Source organism: Carettochelys insculpta, chromosome 27, assembly GCF_033958435.1.
Source record: "Carettochelys insculpta isolate YL-2023 chromosome 27, ASM3395843v1, whole genome shotgun sequence".
In the NCBI taxonomy this organism is placed as follows: domain Eukaryota; kingdom Metazoa; phylum Chordata; order Testudines; family Carettochelyidae; genus Carettochelys; species Carettochelys insculpta.
The window spans coordinates 13,492,735-13,518,073 of NC_134163.1; the positions used below are offsets into that span (position 1 = coordinate 13,492,735).

At 58.7% G+C, this 25,339-nt stretch overlaps 2 protein-coding genes across 2 annotated transcripts in view; one reads left to right on the forward strand and one right to left on the reverse strand.

Moving 5' to 3' along the window:
- The window catches only part of APC2 (APC regulator of Wnt signaling pathway 2), a 44,113-nt gene extending 34,126 nt beyond the window's left edge, over positions 1 to 9,987 (forward strand). Inside the window, exons 11-16 of the mRNA XM_074978262.1 lie at positions 899 to 994; positions 1,374 to 1,513; positions 2,033 to 2,110; positions 2,630 to 2,746; positions 3,302 to 3,516; positions 4,169 to 9,987. Coding sequence (XP_074834363.1) covers positions 899 to 994; positions 1,374 to 1,513; positions 2,033 to 2,110; positions 2,630 to 2,746; positions 3,302 to 3,516; positions 4,169 to 9,773 — 6,251 coding nt within the window. The 3' untranslated portion in view covers positions 9,774 to 9,987. The remainder of the gene's footprint in view (positions 1 to 898; positions 995 to 1,373; positions 1,514 to 2,032; positions 2,111 to 2,629; positions 2,747 to 3,301; positions 3,517 to 4,168) is intronic.
- Positions 9,988 to 17,118: 7,131 nt separating this feature from the next.
- On the reverse strand, positions 17,119 to 22,327 carry LOC142002423 (granzyme M-like). The gene is made up of 5 exons (XM_074978533.1): positions 22,047 to 22,327; positions 21,213 to 21,366; positions 19,702 to 19,849; positions 18,596 to 18,853; positions 17,119 to 17,526 (listed from the first exon to the last, which is right to left on the reverse strand). Exons 1-5 carry the CDS (start codon positions 22,282 to 22,284, stop codon positions 17,374 to 17,376), a joined length of 951 nt encoding a protein of 316 aa, XP_074834634.1. The 5' UTR covers positions 22,285 to 22,327; the 3' UTR covers positions 17,119 to 17,373.
- Between the last annotated feature and the right edge of the window lie 3,012 nt (positions 22,328 to 25,339).

Consider the following 25,339-nt stretch of genomic DNA (forward strand, 5'->3'; position numbering starts at 1 on the left):
TTCCAGCAGGGGGCGCTGGGGCCTGCTGTCCCCAGGGGAGGCGGGGTGGAGTGCAGGGCGCAGGCCATGGTTGGCTCTGGTGCGTCTGCATTGAGTCATCGTGGGTCCGGAGGGGAGCATTGCGTGCACGGGTGGGTGTATGTGTGACTGCGTGCTGGCGTGCTGCTGCGCGTGCCTGGGTGTGGGTGTGTCACCGAGCGTGTGCGTATGCACGCCGTGTGCATGGCTGTTGGTGTGCTGGTATGGGTGTGTGTGGGTGTGTCACCGAGCGTGTGCGTATGCACGCAGTGTGCATGGCTGTTGGTGTGCTGTTATGGGTGTGTCACCAAGCATGTGCGTATGCACGCAGTGTGCATGGCTGTTGGTGTGCTGTTGTGGGTGTGTGTGGGTGTGTCACTGAGCATGTGCGTATGCACACCGTGTGCATGGCTGTTGGTGTGCTGTTGCAGCTGTGGGTGGGTGTCAGGGTGCCGCTGGTGTGTGGGGGTGCTGGTGCACTGCTGCATGGGGATGTGTGCACAGGGCGTGTGGGGGTGTCAGTGATCGCCTGTGCCTGTGTGTGGGTGTTGCAGCGCCAGTGAGCGTGCACCATGTGCGGTCAGGGCACGTCTGTGCTTGCGAGTGCTGGCCTGCGGGCGGGCGAGGCCGCCGGAGGTGTGCGTGGGGCAGGGGTGCAGGGGAGCACACACACACGGGTCAGAGTTAAGCACGGCTGCTGCTCCCTGGCGCTGATCCCCAGGTGGACGGGCCCTAGCGAGCCTGCAGGTCCATGGTGCAGCAGAAAGACTCTCCCCCTCGCAGCCCTCAGGGACCCTGCTGTCCCTGATCCAGGGCTGGGAGCTTGCGCTGGACGTGCAGCTGCCCCGGGCAGCACGGCTCACCTCTGCTCTCCTCGCAGTGCCTGTGCCCATCGAGCCGCAGATCTGCCAGGCCACCTGTGCCATCATGAAGCTCTCCTTCGACGAGGAGTACCGGCGGGCCATGAACGAGCTGGGTAAGCCCCACGAGAGGGGTGCGTGTGCAGCAAGAGGCCTCGGGGCTCTGCTCCCCCATCCCAGGGTGGGCAGTGAGTGCCAAGGATGTGATGCAGGGGGTTAGAGTCCCGGGGGCTGCTTGCCCCATGGGCAGAGCAAGCCCCTCCTTCCTGGCTTGGTCTCCCACCCCTCCCCACCCCTGGGCAGGGGTTGGCTAAGAGGGACATGTAGGAGGGGGCTGACTCCTTTCCAGTAGGACACCCCGATCCAGCATCCCCACTCCCTTGCTGACAATCCGGAGGAGTCCAGACATGAGGCCCCGGAGAAGGGGTTGTCCCTCTCTCTGCGCGGCCTGGTCTGTGGATCTCCGTAACCACCTCCACCCCAATCATCCCCCAGGAGGCCTCCAGGCTGTGGCTGAGCTGCTGCAGGTGGATTATGAGATGCACAAAATGACCAGCGACCCTCTCAACCTGGCGCTGAGGAGATACGCGGGCATGGCACTGACCAACCTCACCTTCGGGGACGTGGTGAACAAGGTGCGGGGGCTGGGGGAGGGGCTGGGGCTGGGGCACCAGGGTGGGGACTTGGAAAAGTGGGGGGCAGGGAAAGAGGGCTGGAGAGCCAGGGTAAAGGCTTGGGAAGACGACAGGTGGAGGGGGGGAGCCCAGAGGAAGGGGAAGGGGCCTTGGGAAGAGGGCGTGGGGGCTGGGGGGAGGGGATCAGAAGGCTCAGGGAGGGATCGGGGGAGGGGACGTGGAGTGAGGCCCCAGGACAGGGACTGGAAAGTGGAGACCCGGGGTAGGGGGGTGAGGGAGGAACTGGGGAGTTAGGGGCGTGCAGAGCAGGGATCCTGGTGGGACTGGGACTGATGAAGGGAGCTGTGGAATAAAAGAAGTCAGGAAAGGGGGGCAGGATAAGGGAAGGGATCTGGGAGCATTCAGGGAACTTGGTGGCCCCTTCCAAGGCTGGCAGGGCCCCTATGAACTGCACCGGGGCCCGAACGTGTGCAGAACCTGACCTGACGCCCCTGCTTCCCCATCTCATTCCCTCTGCAGGCGACTCTGTCCTCCCGCCGGGGCTGCATGCAGGCCATTGTGGCCCAGCTGGCCTCGGAGAGCGAGGAGCTGCACCAGGTAGGCGGGCGCTGGCTCCCGGGGGCTCCTGCAGCTGCTCAGGGTGTTGTGCCCACATGCCTGGGCACATACCCCCAACTACTGACCGCTGCCAGGGCTGGGCAGGTCGCCACGTGCTGGGGAGGTGCCAATGCCCGGCGAGGTGCAGGGGTAGGCGAGGGAACCCTGGGTCCTGCGACGCCTGGCGAAGCTGCCTGGGATCGCCTGGTCTCTGGCTCTGGGTCTCGTGGGTGCAGGGTGCTCTGTTCCTCTGCCACTGGAGCAGGCTGGCTGAGTCCTCCAGGCCCATCCTGTCCAGCTGCTCCGGTTGGGGCCCTCTTGAGGGGAGGTGGGATCCCCTCTGCTGACAGCTGCCAAGCCAGCAGTGGGGGCTGGCAGACCTGGGGTGGCAGGGTGGGGTGAAAGAGGGCAAAGTGCTGCCCTCTGCTGGGCAATGACAGAACCGCAGCTGGGAGCAGGTGGGCTTGAGCACAGGAGGCTGGCTCCCTCCCTCTGTACGTGCCCATCTCCTCCCTCCAGGTGGTCTCCAGCATCCTGCGGAACCTCTCCTGGAGGGCCGACATCAACAGCAAGAAGACCCTGCGGGAGGTGGGCAGCGTGACCGGCCTGATGCAGTGCGCCCTGCGCGCCACCAAGGTAAGGGGCGTGAGCCCCCATCCCTGGACGGTGTGTGCGAGCCCTGCATTTGCACGAGCAAAGGCGGGGACGGTGTTCGTGCTCACAGTGAGCTGTGTGTGCAAGCATTGCCTTTGCGTGTGCTTTGAGTGTGCTTTACGGCTTGCATGCTCACGGAAGTGCGTCAGTGGGGTGATGTATATTTGTGCACTGAGCTGCATGTGCAATCACTGCCTTTGCATGAGCAGAAGAGGGGGTGATTTGCACACTCACTGTAAGTGTGTCAGCAGGGGCAGTTTACATTTGTAAAGTGTGCTGTTCGTGCGAGCACTGCCTTTGCATGTGCAGAGCAGGGGTGGCTTGCACACACACTGTAGGTGTGTCAGCGGGGGTGGCATGCAGGCATACGGTGGGCTGGATACATGCAAGATGTGAGCAAAGGTGCCTGCACTTACAGCGAGTGTGCAAATGGCAGCTCAGTGCGTGTGCAAAGCAGAGGCACACACCGAGAAGCTGCGGATGCAGCTGAAGAGGCCTCAGGGCCGAGAACGCTGATGGGGGTTTTGTCCTGGCTAGGAATCCACCCTGAAGAGTGTCCTCAGCGCCCTCTGGAACCTGTCTGCTCACAGCACGGAGAACAAAGCCGCCATCTGCTCTGTGCAGGGCGCTCTGGGCTTCCTGGTGAGCACCCTCACCTACAAGTGCCAGAGCAACTCCCTGGCCATCATCGAGAGCGGCGGGGGCATCCTGAGGAACGTGTCCAGCCTGATCGCCACCCGGGAGGATTACAGGTCAGTCGCATTCTCCTTGGGCTGAGTTCCCGCCACGAATGCCAACGTGCTGGGATGGCCGGGGCTCAGGATCTGACGGGACTGTGGCTCCTGCCCAGATGCCCCCGATCCCTTCTGGCCCCTGGGAATGAGGGCTGCAACAATAGCCAGGACGTCGCTGTCAGAGATTCCCGATGAGAGGCTGATATTCACGTTACCGCTGCCTTTCCCTTGGGGCGCCCAGCTCCACCGCAGAACACTCAGTGTCCCCAGCAATGGTACCATCCCAGGAGCATGCGGGTTGTGGTACAAATTCTGCACTCTGCATCAGGTCTGTCCCTGGAAGAGCCCAAAGCGCTTTGCAAAGCTCGTTGCCCCTGTTTTACTGATGGGGAAACTGAGGCACCAGGAGGGGGTGTGACTGGGCTCGGAGTCAGGACTCCTGGGTTACTCTGCTGGTGACTTATTGGTTGTGTGACTTCAGGCAAGACATTTCCCTGCTCCGTGCCTCAGTTTCCCCATCAGTAAAATGGAGGCGACGATCATGGTGGAATGAGGCAGCTGCGAGGCTGGCTCAGTGGAGGGTCTCAGATCCTCTGGCGGGGCAGCGGAGAAGGGCAAAACGTCGTGGTTTGTTGGCTCTGATGCTCAAAGCTCAATCCCTGTCCTGCAGGCAAGTGCTCCGGGACCACAACTGCCTGCAGACCCTGCTGCAGCACCTCAAATCCCACAGCCTCACCATCGTCAGCAACGCCTGCGGGACCCTCTGGAACCTCTCGGCCCGGAGCCCCAAAGACCAGGAGCTGCTGTGGGACCTGGGGGCGGTGAGCATGTTGCGCAACCTCATCCACTCCAAGCACAAGATGATCGCCATGGGCAGCGCCGCCGCCCTCCGGAACCTGCTGGCCCACCGACCCCTCAAGTACAAGGACGCCACCGTCATCTCCCCGGGCTCCTGCATGCCCTCGCTCTACGTGAGGAAGCAGAAGGCGCTGGAGGCCGAGTTGGATGCGAAGCACCTGGCGGACGCCTTGGACTCCATGGAGAAGCAGAGCCTGAAGAGCCAAAGCCTGAAGAAACCCATGAGGCACATGGACAGCCTGGCGAAGGACTACGCCTCCGACTCCGGTTGCTTCGACGATGACGAGGTGCCCAATGTCTCAGCCGGAGCAGAGACGGGAAACACCTCCATCCTCTCCATGTTCCTCAACTCCTCCTTCCTCCAGGGCCAGGCCTTGCCCAGGGCCATCGCCCAGAGGAGGTGCCCGGAGCCTGAGAAGGACGAAAGCAGCCAACCGGCCGAGCCCAAGAAGCTGCCGTTGCCCGAGGACGAGGTGTCAGTGGCGGCCGAGAAGCTGGCCAACAAGATCTCCACCACGGTGGCCAAGATCGACAAGCTGGTGGAGGACATCTCCACCCTCCACACCTCCTCGGACGACAGCTTCAGCCTCAGCTCAGAAGACCACTGCCTCGACTGGCAGTACGGCTCTGACGAGGTCCATGAGGCCCGGGCCCAGTCCTGCTCCCCATGCCGCCTCTCGGATGCCAGCAGCTTCGTGAAGCGGGAGAACCTGAGCCGGGCCCACACCCTCCTGAGGCTGAAGAAAGCCTACACCAGCTTGTCCAACGACAGCCTGAACAGCGGCAGCACCAGCGACGGCTACTGCACCAAGGAGCACATGAAGCCCTGCACCAGGGCTTCCTTCCTGGACTACAAGCAGGAGCTGCAGCGGTGCCAGAAGCGGCCCAGCCGGCTGGACCTGAAGAACACCCTCATCCACAGGCCGGAGAGGGTGGAGCACCTGGAAGTCCAGGCCAAAGAAGCTAACGACCCAGAGAAACTGGAGCCGAGAGACACACATGAAAGGGCCAAGAAAGCAGTGACGTTCCCCAGCCCCGATGCCCCAGACAAGGAGCCTGGCAGTGAGCTTTCTCCCGACCCTCAGGTCCACACCATCAAACTCTCTCCTTCTTACCAGCATGTCCCCCTGCTGGAGAACCTGGCCAAGACCAGCCCGGGCTCCATGGGGCTCCTGGGTGCTAGCTACCCCCCGTCTCTCCCAGGGAGGAAGCAAGCCTGGCTCCCCTGTGGGCTCCTGCAGGCGGCTGAGAACTTGAGCAAGATCCCAGAGAAGCTGGCTGCCCCCACGCCAACCCCGGCAGAACAGGAGCCGGTCCAGAAGTACGCGGTGGAGGACACCCCAATTTGCTTCTCACGTTGCAGCTCCCTCTCCTCCCTCTCCTCCGCCGACAACGTGCTGGACGGGCAGAGCCACAGCGAGAACGATGGGGACAGCGACTCCTCCCTGGAGATCATTGAGGTGGAGGAGGGCGCCGAGGCCGAAGGGGAGGCGGAGCCAGCCAAAGCCTGTGAGGCGAGACAGGAGAAAGTGAAAGCAACGGATCTGGGCCCAGCCGCGCCAGCAGGGATCTCCCAACCCATCACCATCCCCTTCCAGAAGCGCGACAAGATCTTCCTGAGGGAAGCGTCCCCTTCCCAGCAGGAGGACCTGACCCCATCCAGCTCCTCAGAGAATTACATTCAGGAAACCCCTCTGGTAATGAGCCGCTGCAGCTCGGTCAGCTCCCTGGGCAGCTTTGAAAGCCCCTCCATTGCTAGCTCCATCCAGAGTGACCCCTGCAGCGAGATGATCAGCGGCACCATCAGCCCGAGCGAGCTGCCAGACAGCCCCGGTCAGACCATGCCTCCGAGCCGCAGCAAGACTCCCCTCTTCGAACTGGGAGCCCAGCCAGAGAAGGAGACCAGCCAGTTTAACATCCAGTGGGAAAACAATGTCAAGAAGTTCATGGAGATCACCGATTTCAAGGAGCGTTTCCAGCTGCCCCAGGACCTGGACTCCATGATCTACTTCACGGTGGAGAAACCGAACGAGAACTTCTCCTGCGCCTCCAGCCTGAGCGCCCTGCCCCTCCACGAGCACTACGTGCAGAAGGATGTGGAGCTGAAGCTTATCCCCCCTTTCCCTGAGAGGAACAGCCTGAATTTCGTGGCCCATGGGAAGCAGGAGGACGGGCGGGAAGAGAGAGCTGGTGAGGGCAGAAGGAAGGTGGAGCATCCGGAGCTCAACTCAGATGACGACATCGAGATCCTGAAGGAATGCATCAACTCGGCCATGCCTTCCCGCTTCAGGAAGGTCAAGACCGCCCTTGTCTCCAGCCTGCCCGGTCAGATCTTGAACCCTCAGACCAAAAAGGCTCTGCATGTGCCTGTCTACATGCTGGTGCCCACCCCTTCCCAACGAGGGATCCCCAGACACCTACGACCTGCGTCTCGAGAACGCCTCAAGGACGATGAGTCCTGCACGGACTCCGCAGAAGCCACCCCCGTCAACTTCTCCAGCGCCGCCTCCCTGAGTGACGAGACCCTCCAGTACCCCCTGAAGGAGGAAGCTGACCACAAGCGTGGACCCGGGAAGCGGCTGGAGAGGAAGGAAGCAGTGGTGCCCCCAGCAGGATGCAGCCTGAGTCCTGCACCAGGCAAGAAAGCAGCTTCCAACTCCTCGACGCCCACCAAGATGGGTGCAGCCTACAAGCAGAAGGATGGGTCCAGACGTGGCAGTCCCATCCAGACAGGCCGGGGCCAAGCAGCTGAGGTGAAGAGAGGGCTATCTCCCCGGAAGAACGGACCCAGCCTGGAGCTGGACTTTGGCAGGGTGGGGAGCCCTGCTGAGCGTGCCCACCCCAGGAAGGGGGCTCCCTGTGAGGACGGTGCCCCTGGGGGCATGGCCTTTCAGTCCCTGTGCCACACCACACCAACCGAGGAGGCCGTCTACTGCTTCTATGAGAATGACTCTGACGACCTCCTGGAGGCGCAGAGAGACTCGTCTAAGAAGAAGGCCAGCGCTGCCCGGGCTCAGAAGAAGGAACGCTGGAGCAGCAGCTCCCCTAAGAAGGAGCCCGAGCCGAGCTCCAGGCAGCTGCTGCTGCAGGCCAAAACCAAGATGGCCACCCAGCTCCACCACAACCTCATCGTGGATGAGACGCCGCCCTGCTATTCCCTCAGCTCCTCCATGAGCTCCTTGAGCGACGCCGACCTCTGCGACCATGAGTTGCGGGCGGCGTCGCAGAAGGCCAACAGGCAGCTGACACGCAGCCGGATGCAAGACAGCGCGGCCCCCAGGGCCTTAGCCAAAGAGCGGGACAGCTCCCCCAGCTCACTGAGCTTCAACTCGGACGACGACCTGCTGCAGAAGTGCATCGGCTCCGCCTTGCCCAGGAGGAGGCGGCAGTCCGCTCGGCGGAGAAACACCGAGCACAAGCAGAAGCTGAAAGGCACCAACGCCGCAAGCGCCGCCGTCAAGGAGCCCAGGCACCTGGCGGACGAGATTGTGTCGGACAAAGGCTCGGACCTGGACAGCGTTGAGTGGAAGGCCATCCAAGAAGGTGCCAATTCCATCGTCACGTGGCTGCATCAGGCAGCGGCGTCCCTCTCCAGGGAGCCTTCCTCCGAGTCCGACTCCATCCTGTCCTTCGTGTCAGGGCTGTCTCTCGGTCCCACCCTGCAGCTGTCCCTGGACAGGAAGGATAAGAAGCGAGCTAGGAGCGGGGTAGGCCTCAAGGGGGAGAAGAGAGAGGGTACCAAGGCCTTTCAAGGGAGCAAGAAAGTGCTGGAGACCAGGGCCACTGGGGGCAGAAACAACAGGCCGGAGAAGAATGGAAACCAGCCGAAGCCAATGCCTAACTTGCCGGTGGTCTTCCGAGGCAGGACTGTCATCTACGTGCCCAGCGCGCTGAAGGACAGCCCGAGCCCCAGGTCCACCCCAAAGAAAACAGCTGCGACTAAGTCCGAAGCCCCCATCCGAAACCTCACCCTGAGCCAGCAGAGGTCACAGAGTCTTCACAGGCTGGGGCAGGCCTCGGAGCTGGCCAACCTCACCTTGCCCAAGAGGAGCACCACCCCTCCTGCCAGGATCACCAAGCCCCCCTCCTCCAGCTCCTCCAGGACCTCCACCCCCTCCCAGCCCACCCAGAAGAAGTTAACCTCGCCCTCCCAGCTCAACAAGCAGCTGCCGCCTCCGGGGGTGAAGGTGGGCCGGAGCTCCCAGCCAGGCCCTGCCCCTAGAGCACCCCCCCAGAAATCCCCCGCCAGCAAGCAGCACAAGACCCAGAAATCCCCCGTCCGCATCCCCTTCATGCAGAAGCCGAACAAGAAGATGCTGCCAGCCAGGAGCTCCATGCCGGTGCTGGAGGAGCAGCCGAGCAGTGGGAAGCTGAAAGGCAGCGGGAAGGGCGTGGTCCCGCCGGCCCGGCTCAATCTGCTGCGGATGTCCTCGGCCAGGTCCAGCAGCAGCGAGTCGGACCGCGCCGGCTTCCTGCGGCAGCTGACCTTCATCAAGGAGTCCTCCAGCCTCATCATGAGACACCGCTCCGAGCTCTCCTCCTGCGAGTCCGTGTCCTCACTGTCTCAGAGCGCTTCCCCCCAGCGGAGCAGGCCGGGCCTCCCTGCCGTGTTCCTGTGCTCCTCCCGGTGCGAAGAGCTCAAGGTGGCCAAGCCAGTGGGGACCCGCCAGAGGCCAATCATCTCAAGGACCCCGCCCCACAACAAACCTTCTTCCACTGAGAGGCCCCCCAGGAGGACAAGCTCCGAGAGCCCTTCCCGGCTGCCTGTGAAAACCAACGTCCCCTCGCCTGAGCCCTTCAAGAGGTATTCCTCCTCCCCCAACATCAGCCTGGTCAAGAGGACAAGCAGCCCCTCCTCCATCCTGTCCTCATGCTCCGAGTCATCAGCCAGGAGAGGGAAGAGTGACGAGGCCTCCAAGCTGAGCCCGAACTCTGCGGTGGGGAACCCGGGGCAGCAGGACAAGCAGCCGATGGTGATGATGAAGGGCACTTGGAGGAGGATCCGAGATGAAGACATCCCGCACATTCTCAAAAGCACCCTTCCTTCCACAGCCCTGCCTCTGGTCAGCACCCTGGAGGAGGAGACCCCCAGTGCCCAGCTCTCCATCCAAAGGAAAACCAGTGACGCCGTGGTGCAGACTGAGGACTACCCCACCCCCAAAACCAACTCCAGCACCTCCCCAACTCTGGAGACCAGGCAGATGCCCAAGAATGAGACGGAGTCCTTGGCTCCCATCAAGAGCGCCGCGCCCATCTCCTTCAGCCACGAAGGGCCAGCTGGTTCCGTCGGGAGCTTTCCCTCTAGCAGGCACAACTCTCCCAGTCGAGCCGCCCGGGTGACCCCCTTCAACTACGTTCCCAGCCCCATGGTAGCACCAACAATCAGCCACAAATCGCTTGAAAAAATGCCAGCTTAAGCAGCCCATGCAAAGGCAAAGAACACCTTGGCGCTGGTGACAGCATATTAAAAATCCAACCGGCCCCCAGGCGCTCTCGCTAACACACCAGCCCGAGGCCAGAACTCTTGTTCCTAAGGAGGACGCAGCAGCAGTTTTTGGTTTTTTTTTTTGTTTTCTCAAGCTTAACAAACCCAGGAGGAACTTTTGCACCGAAGTCACGATTGGTCAGGACAGTGGGGACCATTTTGATGGAGACGCGCGTGAAACACCTGGAGAGAAGTCGTCCTTCGTTTATTCTCCCTGCCCTTTTGTTTTTAAAGTTTTCGTTCGGATTAACGGAACTTTGGAACCTTTACTGTCAGGTGCTGGGGATAAAACCGAGGACTTGCCTGCTCCATCCCCCGGACATCTTTGGTCTGTGGATGGCTGTGCCAATGTCTTGCCCTTCATGTCTTACCACCGGACAGTCTAGTTCAGCGCAGGGTAACCTAGGCTAATGAGTGGGCCGCGTGAGTGGCCCTTGGTCAGCTCAACAGGCTGCAACGCTGTCGTACCCCAGATGGGCTCCTGGGAGCAGGGAGTTTTGCTAACTGCACTTGCAAACCTAGGACAGGGCTTTGACGGGATGCAGAGGGCGTGCACGGCTGTCAGTCAGTGTTGTGTGCCGTCAGCATGCGTCTAGCTTCCTGTGCCCTTGCTTTGTGTGGATGAGAAACAAACGTCTCTCAGGCCACGTGTAGCACCCCCAAGGGGGCCACATGCTGCCTGCAAGCCTCAGGTTACCCCCCGCTGGTCAAGTTAAAGGAGAGGGATTTTTAATCCATGGAGCTCAGATGGCTGCAAGTGTCCTGCTGAAAGGGCTGGAGTTCTGCGGTGACGGCTGTGGGACATCTTCATGGCTTCGTAGTGGGTTCATGGTTGTCGAAGACCTTTGAAGCAGCCAACTTCCCCTGTCCCTGGGACCTGCTGCCTCCTACGTGGGCTGACACAGGATGAGCCGTAAGGGCCCATCATCTCTACACTTTCATGGAAGCACACTTCAGATTTTCAATCCCAGCACAACCAACAGCCTCCCTGGTTTGCTGGGGTGGCTCCGAGCTCGCTCGGGAGGTTGAGTTTTCCAAGGTGACTGGGTTTGCTGCTCTTTCTGTTTAAAAACACCAACCACCACGAATGCTTCAAGCAAACGCCTTAACCTTCGGGCTCAGTGGCACGCTTCGTCTCGCCGCTAATAATCACATATCCAGATAATCTCAGCTGATGTATACAAAGGCCTGGGGAAACCCACCTGCGTCCCAGAAGCAGAGCAGGAGAAGGGATCTGGGGAGGGTTCCGCAGTGCAGGGCTGGAAGAAGGGCGGCACCTCCCTTTTACGGAACCAGCCATTTGCGCGGCGCGAGGCCTGTAATTATGGTGACTGGCTAATCCGCTAATGACTAACTTGCTGGGATTGTGTTTGTGTTGGGTGTCACCCAGCGTCTGGGGGGAGCAGCGCAGCACCTTATTATCCCCAAGGAGGATGGTTGTTATGGAAACTGTGCGGCACATGGGGGAAACGCCGGGAAGAGGAAAAGGCCGGTGGTGGGCAGGGGAGGCTGAGTCCTGCCGTCCGTCCTCTTTGGAACTTCAGACCCTCGCTGCCGGCTTTGTGCTAAAGATGGGGCCGGAGGAGACGTCAGATGAGCTTTGGCGGGGGGTCTCCCTCGGCTTGTCAGTCTGGTTCGCTCGCCGACGCCTCCCAGATGGAGGGTGGGAGGGAGTCACAGCAGGACGCGAGGAAAGAAGTGAGGTCTACGTGCCTCTTGATCCTGGCCTCTGAGCCAGAGCTGCTCATGGCTGCCTTATTGCAAGGCACTCCCCTTAAAAGCATGACCTTTACTGTCTCGGTCTGACGTCTGTGGCATCGGAGGCACTTCCTGATTTGAAGTGGGAAATGGTTGGTGGCGGGGAGAGGCAGAGGCGCACCTCTGTCTCTCTGTCCCCAGCCTCGCCCTCAAAGGCACTGTGCTCTGTAGGCACGCTGGGACGTGGGATGCCGTGTTTGTTTCTGGGCCTTGGCTGATCATGAACACGCAGCCATGGAAGCTGCTGGCCACACGCTTGGATGGAGTTGCAGGTTTCGATTTGGATTTGATGCATGTTGCGACGCTCGGGGGGGCGGGAAATTGCCAAGGTGGTTTCTAGGCTCAAGGGGGAGGTTGGTGAAGTGGAGAACGATGTGGTATTTAAAAAAAAGACGCAATCTGAAGGGGTTGAGTTTGGCCAGCACCTGCTCTCAAGGTCCTGGCTGGGATAACTTAGTTGGGGTTGCTCCTGCTTGAAGCAGGGGGCTGGCCTAGATGACCTCCTGAGGTCCCTTCCAGGCCTAGGATTCTATGCGAGTAGTCTAACTGAATGAACAATGCCAGATGTTTGAAAAAAAAACTAAACCGCTGCATAACAATTGTAGGGTAGTTTCTGAAGGAACAGATGTTTCCAGGCCTAGCAGATCCCTTTGCATTAGCAAGGGAAAAGCCCAGGGTCTTTATGTCAGCAGTAAGGCGGTTGCACGAGGGTCCATGCCAGTGTTCCCTCTACGCTGAGCACTTGGATGGCTGCCACGGAGCGAGTCAAGTGCTGACCAGCTAATTAGCAGAGCACCCAGTGCTGGCAGTATGTGGGGCACATCGGCGCATGCCTCAGTGCACATAACAAAATTTATTCCACACAGGAGTGGAAAAAAAAAATTAGAGGGAACGCTGGTCCTGGCTGCATTCCAAGGTGGGCTATGCCATTCGGCCACCCAAGAATTATCTGGACGTGTCAGCTGGCTGCAGGGCACATCCTTGTTTCCACAGCTGGCAGTGGTCACCCCTGGCGTTGGCTTTAGTTCTGGGACTGAGAAAGAGGCGTCTCTGGCAAGGTGCGATTGCTCAGGGCAAAGCCTGTGAAAGTTTTGTCACCGCAGCCAGGATGTGGGGGTGGGAGTGGTGGTGGTCACGATTTAACAGCTGTCCTGCAATTTGTCAGCCTAGAGGGTGACACAGCCCCCTCCCCCCACACACACACATCCAATACGCCCAGCAAATGGGTTGGGAGTCAGTAGTGGGTTAGGCGTGTGCTGGTTGGAATGAGGCTAGAGGAGAACTGGTGGAACTGCGGACAGCTGCCTGCATGGGCTTGTTCTGTGATAGACGCCCGAGGTGATGTCGGCCCTCACGTCGCCACCTGCACAGTATGGCCAGTGCCTGCCTCCCAGGGAGGGTTGAGGCTTAAAGGGGGTAAGGCGGCAAGAGCTCATTGTACCGAGGGGGTCAGATACGTACCAGTTCCAAGGGCAACTCAGAAACTCTCTCAAGGGCTGTGGCCAGGCAGCACCAAAGGTCACTGAATGTACTAAGCTCTGTGTGTGTGTTGGGGGGGGGGCATTTTCCAAGCTGCCTAAGTGGCTTAGGCGCTGACAGGCTTGTGTAACACCAGAGTGACTCAGGAACAGCTGTTGAGGACTACTGCCCTGTGTAGACCAGGTTTCCTGGAAGTGGAGTGCGTGGGAAGCCACCCACGAGCGAGTCTGGCACGCCGCCCCCCCCCCTCCCCCGGAGTAACACAGTGCCCACAGCCATCAGTTTTTGTTTCTGCTGGTGGTGCACAGGCATCAGTGCATGTAACAAAATTTATTCCACTTACAGATGGAACCCATCAGAGGGACGCCAGCGTACAGCCTCTTAGTCACTTTGGCAGTAGGGCCCGTTAACCAGCACCACCGTGTTTTTAGTCCAGACTCAGTGGCTGGCTTTCGGACAGCGACCTTGTGCCTCTAATGATGCAAGAACGACCCAAGGCCCGTATTGCGTCTGCCCCGCCCGCCCCCCCCCCCCCCGGGGGCTGAAATTTCCACCTTTTTTTTTTTTCTCCCCCCCATCCCAACAGTCCCTCCCTCCCACTGTTCCCGTTTTTTGATTAAGCCCCTCCGGGTAGAAAACCAGGACTGACAGTTTGCCCATCTGGCACCAATAAGGGCTGCAAAATAGTGTTGTGGTTTTTTTTTTGTTTTAAAACCGATAATGGGGAAAATAATCCTGTCCCTTTCCACTCTGCTAAACTTCTGCTGGTGGCCTCAGGAGCTAGGCTGAGTCCAGTTCTGGGCCCCACATGTTTAGGAAAGCTGCGGCGAGAGTCCAGAGACGAGCAACTAACATGATGAAAGGGCTTAAAAAATATGAGCGGCGAGAGACGGCTAAAAGAGTTGGCTTTGTTTAGTTTGGTGACGAGAAGGCGGAGAGGGGACATGAGCCCAGCTTACAGGTACCTAAAAGGCTGTTCAATGAGGGGTAGATTCGTTAGTCTCCATAGCTGCTGCCACTGGGACAAGGCGCAATGGGCTTACATTGCTGCAAGGGAGGTCTAGGTTGGCTGTTAGGAAACATTTCCTCCCTGCCAAGGGCGTTAATTACTGGAATAAATCACCCAAGGTGGTTATAGAATCTCCATCACTGGCAATATTTAAGAACCGGTTGGCGCCGTAGCTAACCAGGATGATACAGCTGGTGCTTGGTCCTGTCGTGAGGACAGGGGCCAGGACTTGATAACCTCCTGAGGTCCCTTCCAGTTCCAGTGTTCCGTGCGTCGGTGCAGTTAACAATAAAGGTGCTCCGTGGTTTTGCATGGCACTAGGCCTGGAGGAAGACACGGGCTGATCACAGCACAGCAAAATGTTTGGGCCTGGACCGTTCCATATGCCATGGAGCCTGGCAGACAGGCCCCAGCCAACCCTGCTGGGAGTGTCACCATTTGGGACCAGAGATGGGTTATATAGGGTGAAGAGGGGACCATGAAGGACTGGACTGAAGCCACCAAATCACAGCTCCCCAATAGCCACTAGCTGGGCTATGTGAGGCAAGGGGAGGGCCAGACAAGCCCATGCCCCCCCCCCCGTGCCCCTCTGCCAGCAGCCTGGCTCTCAGTCCAAGGGGAAGGGCCTTTTACAACGGGTTTGCTCCTCCTCTGCTGAAAGCGGAGTGTGGCCCTGCCTGCGCAGCCGGCTCCTGTGTTCCTCATGCAGCCTGCACTCCGTGCACAAGTGGGGGCTGGGGGTGTCGTGGCCCCCCCCCCATGGCTGGCTCGAGTCCTGCCTGCTAGCTCAGTCAGCCAGGCCTCCCTCTGCAGAAACTACACCGAAAAGCCACTGCATGTAGTGGGGTGGGCTGGCCCCATGGTCATTTGCAGCCGTGCACACAGGGTGGGAAAGGCCAGGGCCTTGGCAGGGCCCTGGTTTCCTCGGTGACTTTACAGGGAGGCGGAGGGAGGGCAGGGAAATGAAAAGCACCAAGTGGGAGCTGCCTTTTGGGCTGGGCTCTTGCTCGGAACAGGGCCAGTACCTCCTTCTCCACAGCAGGACTCGCACTCTGCCTTCCCTCGGCCTGGGGAGCAGGGGGCTCATTCAGATCGGAAGAGGCACGAGACGTTGTGTTACCAAAGTGAAGCAGGAGGAGGGCTGCGGAGACAGCTTGTCCATCTAGATCCCTGGTGCTGAGGGGGTGTTCGGCTGGTGGGCCCCCTGCAGGCCTCCTACTTAGCTTGCAGGGGCAACCCCTAGGGGGCGTCAGTCAGTCAGGTGTTAGACATGGTGCACCTTAGGGACTGGTCGCCCCGCTGGCAAGAGGCAGGATTCCCCCTGCCCCCTCCCCCCCGTCTCTGATTGCCCCAGTAGCCACTTGTGCTCCTTTCACTCAAGCTAAGGGGGCTGGGGCAGGTGGACTTTCCTGCCTCCACCCCTGCTCGGCTCGCCGGCCCAATGCCTCCAACAGCAGCTGCTGGCCACAGCCAACCACCTTGGTGCTGCATGCATCAGAACCAAAGCTCAGCCGCCGCGCACCTGTCCCAGAGCCACCGCGGGAGGCCTCCCCCCGGCCCTTGAGTTGCTCCACAAAGGGTTGTGCTGGCAGGAGGGGGCAAGCGGTCCCCTCTAAGCCCCCCCACCAGCCTCCCTCTCTGGAGCACCACGGCTCACCTGACCCCAGCAGGGCAGGAGGGTGCATGCTGGCAGCAAACTCCAAGCCAAGGAGGAGGCTGTGCCAAGCATGGCAAATTCCCAGCCAGCCCTGGGGTTACACAAGCCGGAGTTGCCTCGCTCCTGCCCCAGGACCCCCCCCTCCCCCCACCAGTGGGGCTCACCACTGCCCCGAATTCAGGGTCCAACACACCTCCAGCCACAGGGGAAGCCGCATTACCTCATCATCTGTGCAGGAACCACTTGTTTAACTTCAAAACCCAACCTCCTCCCCCCATCTCCCCTGTCCCTCCTCTTCCAGCCAGCAATGGGCTGGAGTTTGCAACATCCTGGCACTTGCCGGTGGTTTCCCCTCGCTGCGCTGTATGTACGTACGAAGGATGTTCTTTTCCTGGGGCGCTGGACAGTATTAAAATTAAAGCTGTGTAAATAGGACGGGGTCCTCGTTATTTCCCGCCCTGCTAAGGGCAGTGCACCAGTTGGGGGCCGGGGGCGGGCGCAGGGGAGATCTGGCAGGGGCTGGGTGGGAGGTTTCATGGCATGAACAGAGCTGATTGGTTCCTCTGCTGGCTTGGGGGGTTGCAACCACAGCTGCCTACACCATGGAAGAAGTCAGGGGGTGGGGGAGACTTTGGATTAAGCCACTGGCTTGAACCCGAGTTCAATTTCCAGCTTTAACACAGACTGCTAGTTGAGTCAGTGCCCGTTCTGCACCTCAGTTTCCCCAGCAGGATCATACCAACCTCTCCTAGCCTGGCTGTGGGTCTGGGGCTCAGCTACCCAGCGCAGAGGTCACCCAATAGCTGAAAGGCCTCTGCTTGGAATCCTACCTGGGGATCTACCTCCCTCCACTGGTCGCATAGCTGGCATGGAGGCCCAGCTGGACTTCCCTGCGAAGGGCAGATGTTCCTCACGCCTTGGGAGCGAGTAATTGATGCTTCCAGTGTTTAGAAGCTCCGGCCTCGCTCTGATCCCTGCCAGAGCCGCTAAGGGCCTCTCAGCAGAGGTGGGGAAAGTACCCAAAAGGTTACGTGAGCAAGACCGCAGGCGCTTTCACTTCTGGGTACTTAAGTACAATAAAGATGTGATGTGTGCGTGTACACGCCTGCGTACTTTTACTGAAATAGTTTTTCAGAGGGGCACCCCGACTTGTACTCAAGTACAACCCCCCCCAGCAGCTGTATTTTACTCCAGTAACTTTCTGGGTACTTTCCCTCACCTCTGTCCCTCAGCATAGGAAGCGGCTCACCCCACAGCTGCCCCTTCCCCAGTTCCAATGTCCTGCAGAGGCGTGGTCTGGCCCAGCCCTGAGCTTTGTTCCTAGACCCGGCTGTGATTGCAGCTGAGACATGCATGCCTACGACGGGCCGAGGTTCCATTTTTATTTCAAACAGGCAGCAGGCAGAGAGCTGGCACACCAGGCTGGAGCTGGAGCTGAAGCTGAAGCCTGTGTTGGCTCCTAGTCACCCCAGCCAAGAGAACCCGTAGGCAGGGGGGATGGGACGCACCAGCACCAAGCAGACGAGACCCATGGGGCTGGGGGAGGGAGCTGACCTCGACCTGGGCAGCGCAGAGCTGCCACTCAGGCTCGGTGCACGGAAGGAGGCAGGCGGGCAGCCGAGAGGAGTCCTAGCGCAGGGTTTTCCGGATCCACTTCACGTAGCTTGAGACAGCTGTGGCGACGGGTGGTTTGAAGACGTCGAGGCAGCTCTTGCCGGTGAAGGAGATCACACCAGCTACCTCTGCTTTCTTGCCACACACCACAGGGCCCCCGGAATCACCCTGCAGCAGCACAGCGTGCGTGTCAGCTGTAAGCCTGGGAGGGCTGCTCAGCGCATGGCTCCCTCCAACACTTCCCATCCGTGTGCAGAATAAATTTTGTTCTGTGTGCCGGGGCCTGTGCAGATGTGCACCACCAGGAGAAATGCAGGCTGCCGGCGACGGCAGCTGAATCTCTCCCGGGTGGCTGCCCAAGCGCTCAGCTTACAGGGAATCCTGATTGGGAGGGAGAGTCACCAACACGGTGGAGCCCTGGGGCGGATGTAGAAGTACTGAGGTATGTTGCACCAGGCAGCCATGAGGCCCAGGGTTTGCCCTACGATGGAGCTGGGCTGATAAAAAGGGGCTTGTCTGCCCTGGAGACCTCTCTCCACAGCGTGGGTACAAAGTAGGGCGAGTGCCCCACAAACACGCTCCAGCAGAGCTCAGCCCTGACGTACAGGTAAGTCTCCACCGCCCATTTGGTCTGTGGCCTCTCTGCCAAGCCAGCTTCCATGGGGCAGGGAAACCTGCACCTGAGGATCAAACCATCAGGGATGGAACAAATGGGGCATGATGCCCAGGGAGAACAGAAGGCCTGGTCTCCAGGCAGCAAAGACACCAACTTAACGGGTGTGTCGGGGCTGGAGCACCCACCGAGAAAAGAAAGGAAAAAAGGAGGTGCTCAGCAGCCAACATGGGGCTCTGCTGATCAGACCCTCCCCTTCCCCCAACCCCTGCTCCTGCCAGCGGCTGAGCAGCTGGTCAGGCAGGAGCAGGAAAAGGGGGAGTGAGGGCAGGGTGTGCTCAGAGTGGGGGGCAGGAGGGGTTCCTGTGAAGGGGAGTGGGGGTGAGCCCACCCTGCCCTGGGGAAATCAAAGTCAGTGCCTGTTCTCTGGGTTCTGTAGCAAGGTCTGGGGCACCCTGGGAGGCCACTGCTGGCTCTGCGGTACCAGTCACAGGGCGCGCGCTCGCCAACAGGCAGCTGAGTAGGCAGACTGGTGAAGAAGCCATCACTGCCGTAGGCAGCCAGCCAGCCAGGGGCTCTTCCCCACAAGCCCGATCTAGACCAGCACTGCTGTTAAGCCCTCACCTTGCAGGGGGCAGAGCCCTTCTCGACCCCTTCCATGCACATCATGGCCTGGGTGATCTCGCCATGCCAGAACCGGCTGTTGTTGCACATCCGGCTATCCATCACCTTGATGTTGAGTTCCCGCAGGACGTGGGACAGTTTGCCCTTCTCCGCCGTGATCCCCCAGCCGGCCACGCTGCACAACGTGCCCGGGGCCGGCTGCTTCTTGGCCAGTGGGATGAGTCTGGCCTCCTTGTTCAATCGCACCTTCTTGGCCAGCTGCAGGCAGGAGCGAAAGGCAGGGTCAGGCTTTGGGGATAGGCTCAGGCGGCTGCAGGAAGGCTCCTGGGCCATGCGCCCCTGCAGTTCCCCAGCTCTACTTCGCCTCCATGGAATTGCCTCCAGCTTTTCCTGCGGCCCAGGTCCCACAAGCAAGGGCAGACTGGGAAGCTTGACTCATCAACAAAAGCAATACCTGGCTGCACATACCCGTCCGGCGTGAGCGGAAACCGACTTAGGCTGGCTGGAGCCCTGCTGGGGTTAAAGATTTCCTGCAAGGGTTCAGCAGTTTGTCACTTCTGAATCTCACCTTCTGATCTGCAGCAGGAGAGGCCCACTCCCTCCTTCACACCACTCAACTTTCCACCCACCCTGAGAGGCAGGGAAAAAAGGCGTACATCTTACAGAGTGCTGCATGCTCCAGCTTGCCTCCGAAGGTCCCAGCACAGCACTTTCCAGCCACAAAGGATATATTAGTAGCATTACCATTAGTCTCTGCCACTGGCCCACAAAGTGACCTTGGGGAAATCACTTTTCCACCTGCCAGTGTCTCGGTTTCCCTATCTTCAAAAGAGGGAAGGGAACTCTGCTCTCCTTTGTGAAGTGCTTTATGATCCTCTGATGAGAAGAGCTAGGCCCTGTTACTACCTCTGTTTTACAGATAGGGAAACTGAGGCAGAAAGCGACAACACAACCTGCCCATACCCACACCACAGGGAGACCAGGCATCAAAACTCCCACTCCACTGCCTTAGCCGGGTGGGGCCAGGCTGCCATCTCGCCAGACAGGCCCCCAGGAGCAGAAGCAAGAGTAACCAGAGTCTGTGCCTCTCTAGCAAGCCCACGCACCTTGAGCAGCATGATGTCATTCGCAAAGGTCTCGGGGTTGTAGGAAGGATGCTGGACAGACTTCTTGATGGTAAACTTCTGCACTCCGGTATTTTTCCAGGGCTGCTGAGGCAGGCCCACCACCACCTCGATGGGACCCTTAAGCTTGCTGTGACACAAAAGCACAAAGCTGATCCTGCCCCCAGAACCGCCCCAGCTCTTGCCTCATGACCCCATGGACACTCGTCCAACTCTGGATCCTGCTGTCATGCCCCTGGTGTGCGGAGGGCAGAGGCTCTGCCTGCAGATACCTCCCATAAGCTAAGCAAGTCTCCTCTGGGCATGCAGAGGCAGGCACGGCACCCCCCATGCACCCGCTAATCTTTTCCACCCATGTGCAGAATAAATTTTATGCACACATAGGCCTGTGCGGATGTGCACCACTCAAAGGAATGTAATCCTGACTGTGGGCGCTCTGCTAATCAGCTGAGCAGTAGCTGACTCTCCTGAGTGGCTGCCCAAGTGACCAGCTTACAGTGAACACTGCTTGGCCCAGATCTTCAACAAAACTTCTCATGGAAATTAAACACCTAAGTGTAGTCCTGATCCTCAGAAGTACTTGGGCACCTTTCACGCCACTTTTTTGTGGGGGGAGGGGGCGTCTTTTGTTTCAGGGTACCCAGCCCTAGATGCATCTCTGGGCCTGATTCTTCCGCAAGAGGCTGAGTGCCCACGACTCCAATGAGCCTCAGAGAAGCTGTTGGTGTTCAGCAGCCTCTGAGAATCTGGCTCACAGGAAGCAAATCAGAGGTCGACTTTGAAAAACGTTGCCTCTCTGTTCTATCCGCAGCCACAGAGGCACTGGAAAGAGAACTCATGTCCTGCTTTTGAACTACCAGACCGCCTCTTCCTCTCTAGGGTTCTGATTTGTTTCCTATAGGTGGAAGAAAGATTCCAATTGCATCCAATTCCCGCATTCACGGGGAGACTTCCATGGCACAGGATGAATCTCTCTCACCCCACCTCCTTGGGACCTGACTGGTGCCAGACGAGAAAATTTGCCAGATTAGGGGCGGTCAGTATTGTCGACCACATTGCCAAAACTTCCACTGCTGACTGGGCTCTGAGGAGCTATCGAGGGGTAAATTACAGCTAAATAACAGCACAGAATGCTGACAGCCAGGACTGAGGGCTGGAAACAAACTTTACAGGACCATAGGAAACATGGCCACACATTTGATAAGCAGTCGCCCAGCTCACTCAAATCATGCCAGATTACGGATGTTGCCAAACTAGAGAGGTTCAACCTGTACCTACTTTTCCGCTCTACTGATTTTGTGAGATGCCTGCAAGTTGTCAGGCAACACTCTTTCCCTCCCTCGGTTAGCCTCAAGGTTCCACCCCCAGGGCCACCATTTATGAGTCCACCCAGGTTTCACGATGTACAACAGCAGAAGGCTGGGTTCAGCTAGCAAGTCACCAGAACAGGACAGGGCTTCTCCAGCCAAGCCAGGGGCAGGTTCTGCACTCACAGGTTGTTGCAGTGTGCAGCGGTCAGCACCCATTGCTTGTGGACGAGGGCTCCCCCGCAGGCGAGAGTGCCTTTGCTCTGGATAGACACCATGTAGGGCCTGGAGTGAGGCGGTGCTTTTTTCCCTCCAATGATCGAAGACTGGAGCTGGCCTGCTGCAAAGAAACCGCATGATGCACCCACAGGCAGGGCACTGAGCAGCAAGGCAGGGGCAGAACAAATCTCCCCACGAGCCATGGAAAGGGAGGTGCCTTGGAATCCTGGCATTGCCACACTGGAACTGATCCCTGTTCCAGCTGCCCGGGGGTGTATGGCAGGGGAGCCCCAGTCTGGCAAGCAGCACGTAGGAGTAATCAGGAGCCCCAGATTCCGCCCCCAGGCACAGTGAACCTGCGTCATGCCCCTGGTGTGCGGAGGGCAAAGGCTGTGCATGCAGATGCCCCCCCCCAAGCTGAGCAAGCGCCCTGTGGGCATGCAGAGGCAGGCACAGCCCCCCCAGGGTCCCCCCTCCTTTCTTCCATCCACGTGCAGAGTAAATTTTATGGGCACCAAGGCCCGTGTGGATGAGGAGCACGAGTCAGACCGAAAGCCTGTGTGCACTCATTAAACCCAGGGGCTCGGCTCCAGCCGATACCGCACGCTTCCAAGGCAAACTCTTTCACCAACGCTAGGGAAACTGAGGCAGATAGAGGCTAAAAGGCTCAGCGGAGCAGACTCCAATTAGGGGCAGAGTGAGGAATAGACTCCAGCCTGCCAGATCCCCAGCCAGGCGTTCCCACCCACCAGGCCGGGCCACACTGCCACTCCAGGGCATTGTCCCCGCGCGCCCACTCACCACTCTTCCCAAGGGACAGAGCCAGCAGCACCAGAAAGAGCCACTTCCCAGCTGCCTTCATGCTGCTGCCCCACTGAGCCGCCTGCAGACGCTGCTCCACCCTGCTCCGAGCACGTTTGCCTCTCCTCTGCAGCGGGGGGAGAAAGGGCTCGTGGGGGCGAGAAGGCTGCAGAGCAGATGTGCAGGTGAAGCCGTCGTTCTCCCACCCACAGCTCCAGCAGGCCCGGCTCGCAAGCATCTGTCTTGACCACTTGTGAAAACAGTTACAGCGGAAAGCAGAGTGCTGCTGCGCTGGAGACGTTTCAGAGGAAGGAAGACAAAACATATCAAGGCGAGTGCCCATCACAGCAACCATGCGACTCTGCCAGGCAGGGGGAGGGCAGCTGCTACCTGGCACAACACCACCCCCCAGCCCCGGCCCCGCTGACCTCACTAGCGGAACTCCGTGATCTAGAGCAAGTGGGAGGAAAACAAGTCAAATGCATCGTGTGCTTCTTCAATGCTCCCCAGCCAGAATCCAACCTTTCCTTGCTCCGGACTTACACCTCTGTGACGTGCAACCTCTCAACGCATCCCCCACCCCCTCGGGCCAAATCCCCCAGCCCACGCCCAGACAAAGGTGAGGGAGGTAAACTACTGCCCCCCCACATCATCACCGCAACAGCTCTGTGCCTCGGTTTCCTCAGCTACAAGATGGGGATAAGACAACTGAGCTGCTTTGTAGAGCACGTTGAAATCTGCTGCTGAGAAGTGCTAAGTAACGCCTAGGGATTATTACCACCTCCAGTGACAACACAAATGATAAATAGTGGGCATGTTAAAAGTTTTAACTTGGGTCCTGCTGCAGCTATGGGTCCCACCACCCAGATCACCAGCCGCTCCACGGCCAGTTCACTGGCAAGGGCCGATGAACCAGTAAACATATGGGTAAGCCTCATGCCTGCCAGTAGCCTTACCTGTTAGCCATTTAACGGTCCTATGAACTAGTGTTAATGTCACTGAGTGCTGAGGGTCCCCAGGCCCTGCCCCTCATCCGCGGTCAGATGTCACTCTCATTCAGCAGGGAGAATAAAAGGGTTAGTCGGTGACAGGGACACAGCATAGAACAGACTTGTCAGCACAGGAAACAGAAGCGTCAGTACAATCCAGCCTGGGAAGAGGGGGCCTGGAGGGGGTCCCCGAGCCGGAGGGCCTGGCCCCCTTCCTCCCTCTCGAGCCAGACAAGACTGCCTAGTTCCAATTCAAACTGAACAGCTTCCCTCCTGTGTCTTCAGGGAAGAAAGGTGTCACCTAGGTTACAAAGAGCATTGAGGGTCTGGCCTACTTGTGAGAAGTCGTCACACTGAAACTCCCCCTCACCACTGTGCATCAATGCTGTGCAATGCTATGCCTAGGGAAACTGAGGCACACCTTGTGATACTGCTGGACAGTAGGAAACACATGCCACCTAACCAGGGGACTAAGATCCTTACACGCCACACTTTGACACAGCTCACAATTCCCCTTCCCACCTTCAAAATAAGCCAAGCATCGTTACACCCATTTCACAGACGGAGAGAAATTGAGGCCCAAGTCTCCTTTACACCAGCCAGTGTAGGGACACCACCTGCTATTGCTATCGGCACTGGGAACAGTTAGTGCAGACAGGGCTGCAGGGGTGTGGTGTGAACTGCATCAATGTAGCAAAGCCTCGGGTTCTGAGCGGTGCCAAAATCAGAGAATTTGTTGGACCACAGGTCAATATTGTCTAGCACGTTACCAACACTTCTGCTGCTGACTGGGCTCTTAGAGGACACTTAGGGGTAAATTAGAGCTAAACAACAACACAGAGCCAGGACTGGGGGCTGGAAACAAACTTCATGGGACCGGGGGAAAACTTGGACACACCGATAAGTGGTCGTCCAAGGCTAACTAAAACCATGCCGGATTACAGATATTACCAGCTGAGAGCATTCCGGATTAGAGAGGTTCAAACTGTAATTCCCATGGCAGATGCAGTTCTGGGTATCCCGGTGTCAAGAGGAAAGAATAAAACTCACTATCGGCTCCATACCCAGCCTCTCTGCAGTAAAGAGCGAAGACTCAGCCATTTAGTTTTGAGGTGTGGATTTTAATAAGGGTTTATCACATAATAAGATCCGTGACCCTGGCAGCCAGGGGACACAGATCTCATTCCATACCCATTCCCAGTACATTTGAATAGCAATCTCCTGCCACCAGCCAACCTTCTTTTCTAAATATTCTCACAGTCCAGTAGAAGCGCAAAGCCAAGATCAGTTCACCGCCAACACTGGGTGCCAGATGAACAAAGCCGCTTCGCTCCTGGCTGGAACCAACCAAAGCCAAGGCCCCCAGGTTCCGTTTCTCTCTGCAACAGCTAGGAAGTCCCAGTTGCTATCGGTTGACTCTGCTTGTGGTGTGGGTCGCTGCAGAGGGGCGCGCAGCCCTCGCTCGGCCAGTGGGAGGCCTGCTGCCTTTCAAGCTCTCCAGCAGCCGCCGCCCGAAGGAGTCTTTTTTGTAGTCAAGTTCATTGAGATGCCTTAAAACCAGAGGCACCTGCTCTTTCTTTATGTCCACGTAAACCGGGATCAACTTCGTCCCCTCCCGCTCGATCACGTGATGCAGGTTCCACTCCAAGACACGCTGGCACCAGGGGTCGCCCAGCGACCTGGCCGACAAGATGATGAGTGCGACCCTGCTGGCCTGGATGACCTCGGCGGCCGTTGCGAGAATAGAGGTCCCCGCCACTTGGTCCTGGTGCTGGGCGTAACCCCGGAAGCCTTGCTCTTTCAGCATGGCAGAGATGCAGGAAGCAACGTTGTCGTCTTCGGGGCAGTACCAGATGGAGAAATCGTAGGTAAACCTGGAGGGCAAGGAGGATGTCATGGCAGCTGTCGCTCTGGGCACCTAAGACAGCGAAAAGCCAGCAGCTGCCTCGAGCCCACTTTTACCCCAGCCAGGTCAGGCTCAAGTCCACCATTTGGAAACTGGCATCTAACGGCTCAAGGAGATGCCTGATTCCAGAGTCCCGTCTGGCTATGAGCCACAAGATCAGGGCTGCCCAGGGGCAAAGGGCTACTGAGGCCAATCCTATAGCATTTTTTGCTGCGATGATGAAACCCACCAATCCCTCACACCTTCACGTTTCCAACATGCAGGTGCGGCGACTCTCATGAACGTGCATTCAGAAGGCTTGGCATGTTCTTGGGCCCTCTGTCAAAGCACACGCTGCTGTTTACCTGGCTGGGTGGCTTTCTGGCCCTATGATTTGGATACAGAAACAAACCACAGTG

Excerpts from the sequence above, each read along its gene's own strand:
- LOC142002423 (XM_074978533.1), bottom strand. The coding sequence starts at position 22,284 with ATGCTTGCGAGCCGGGCCTGCTGGAGCTGTGGGTGGGAGAACGACGGC. Across the intron at positions 21,367-22,046 it reads TCTGTCCCTTGGGAAGAGTG|CAGGCCAGCTCCAGTCTTCG; the intron begins GTGAGTGGGCGC and ends GTTTCTTTGCAG. Across the intron at positions 19,850-21,212 it reads GCTGCACACTGCAACAACCT|CAAGCTTAAGGGTCCCATCG; the intron begins GTGAGTGCAGAA and ends TTTGTGTCACAG.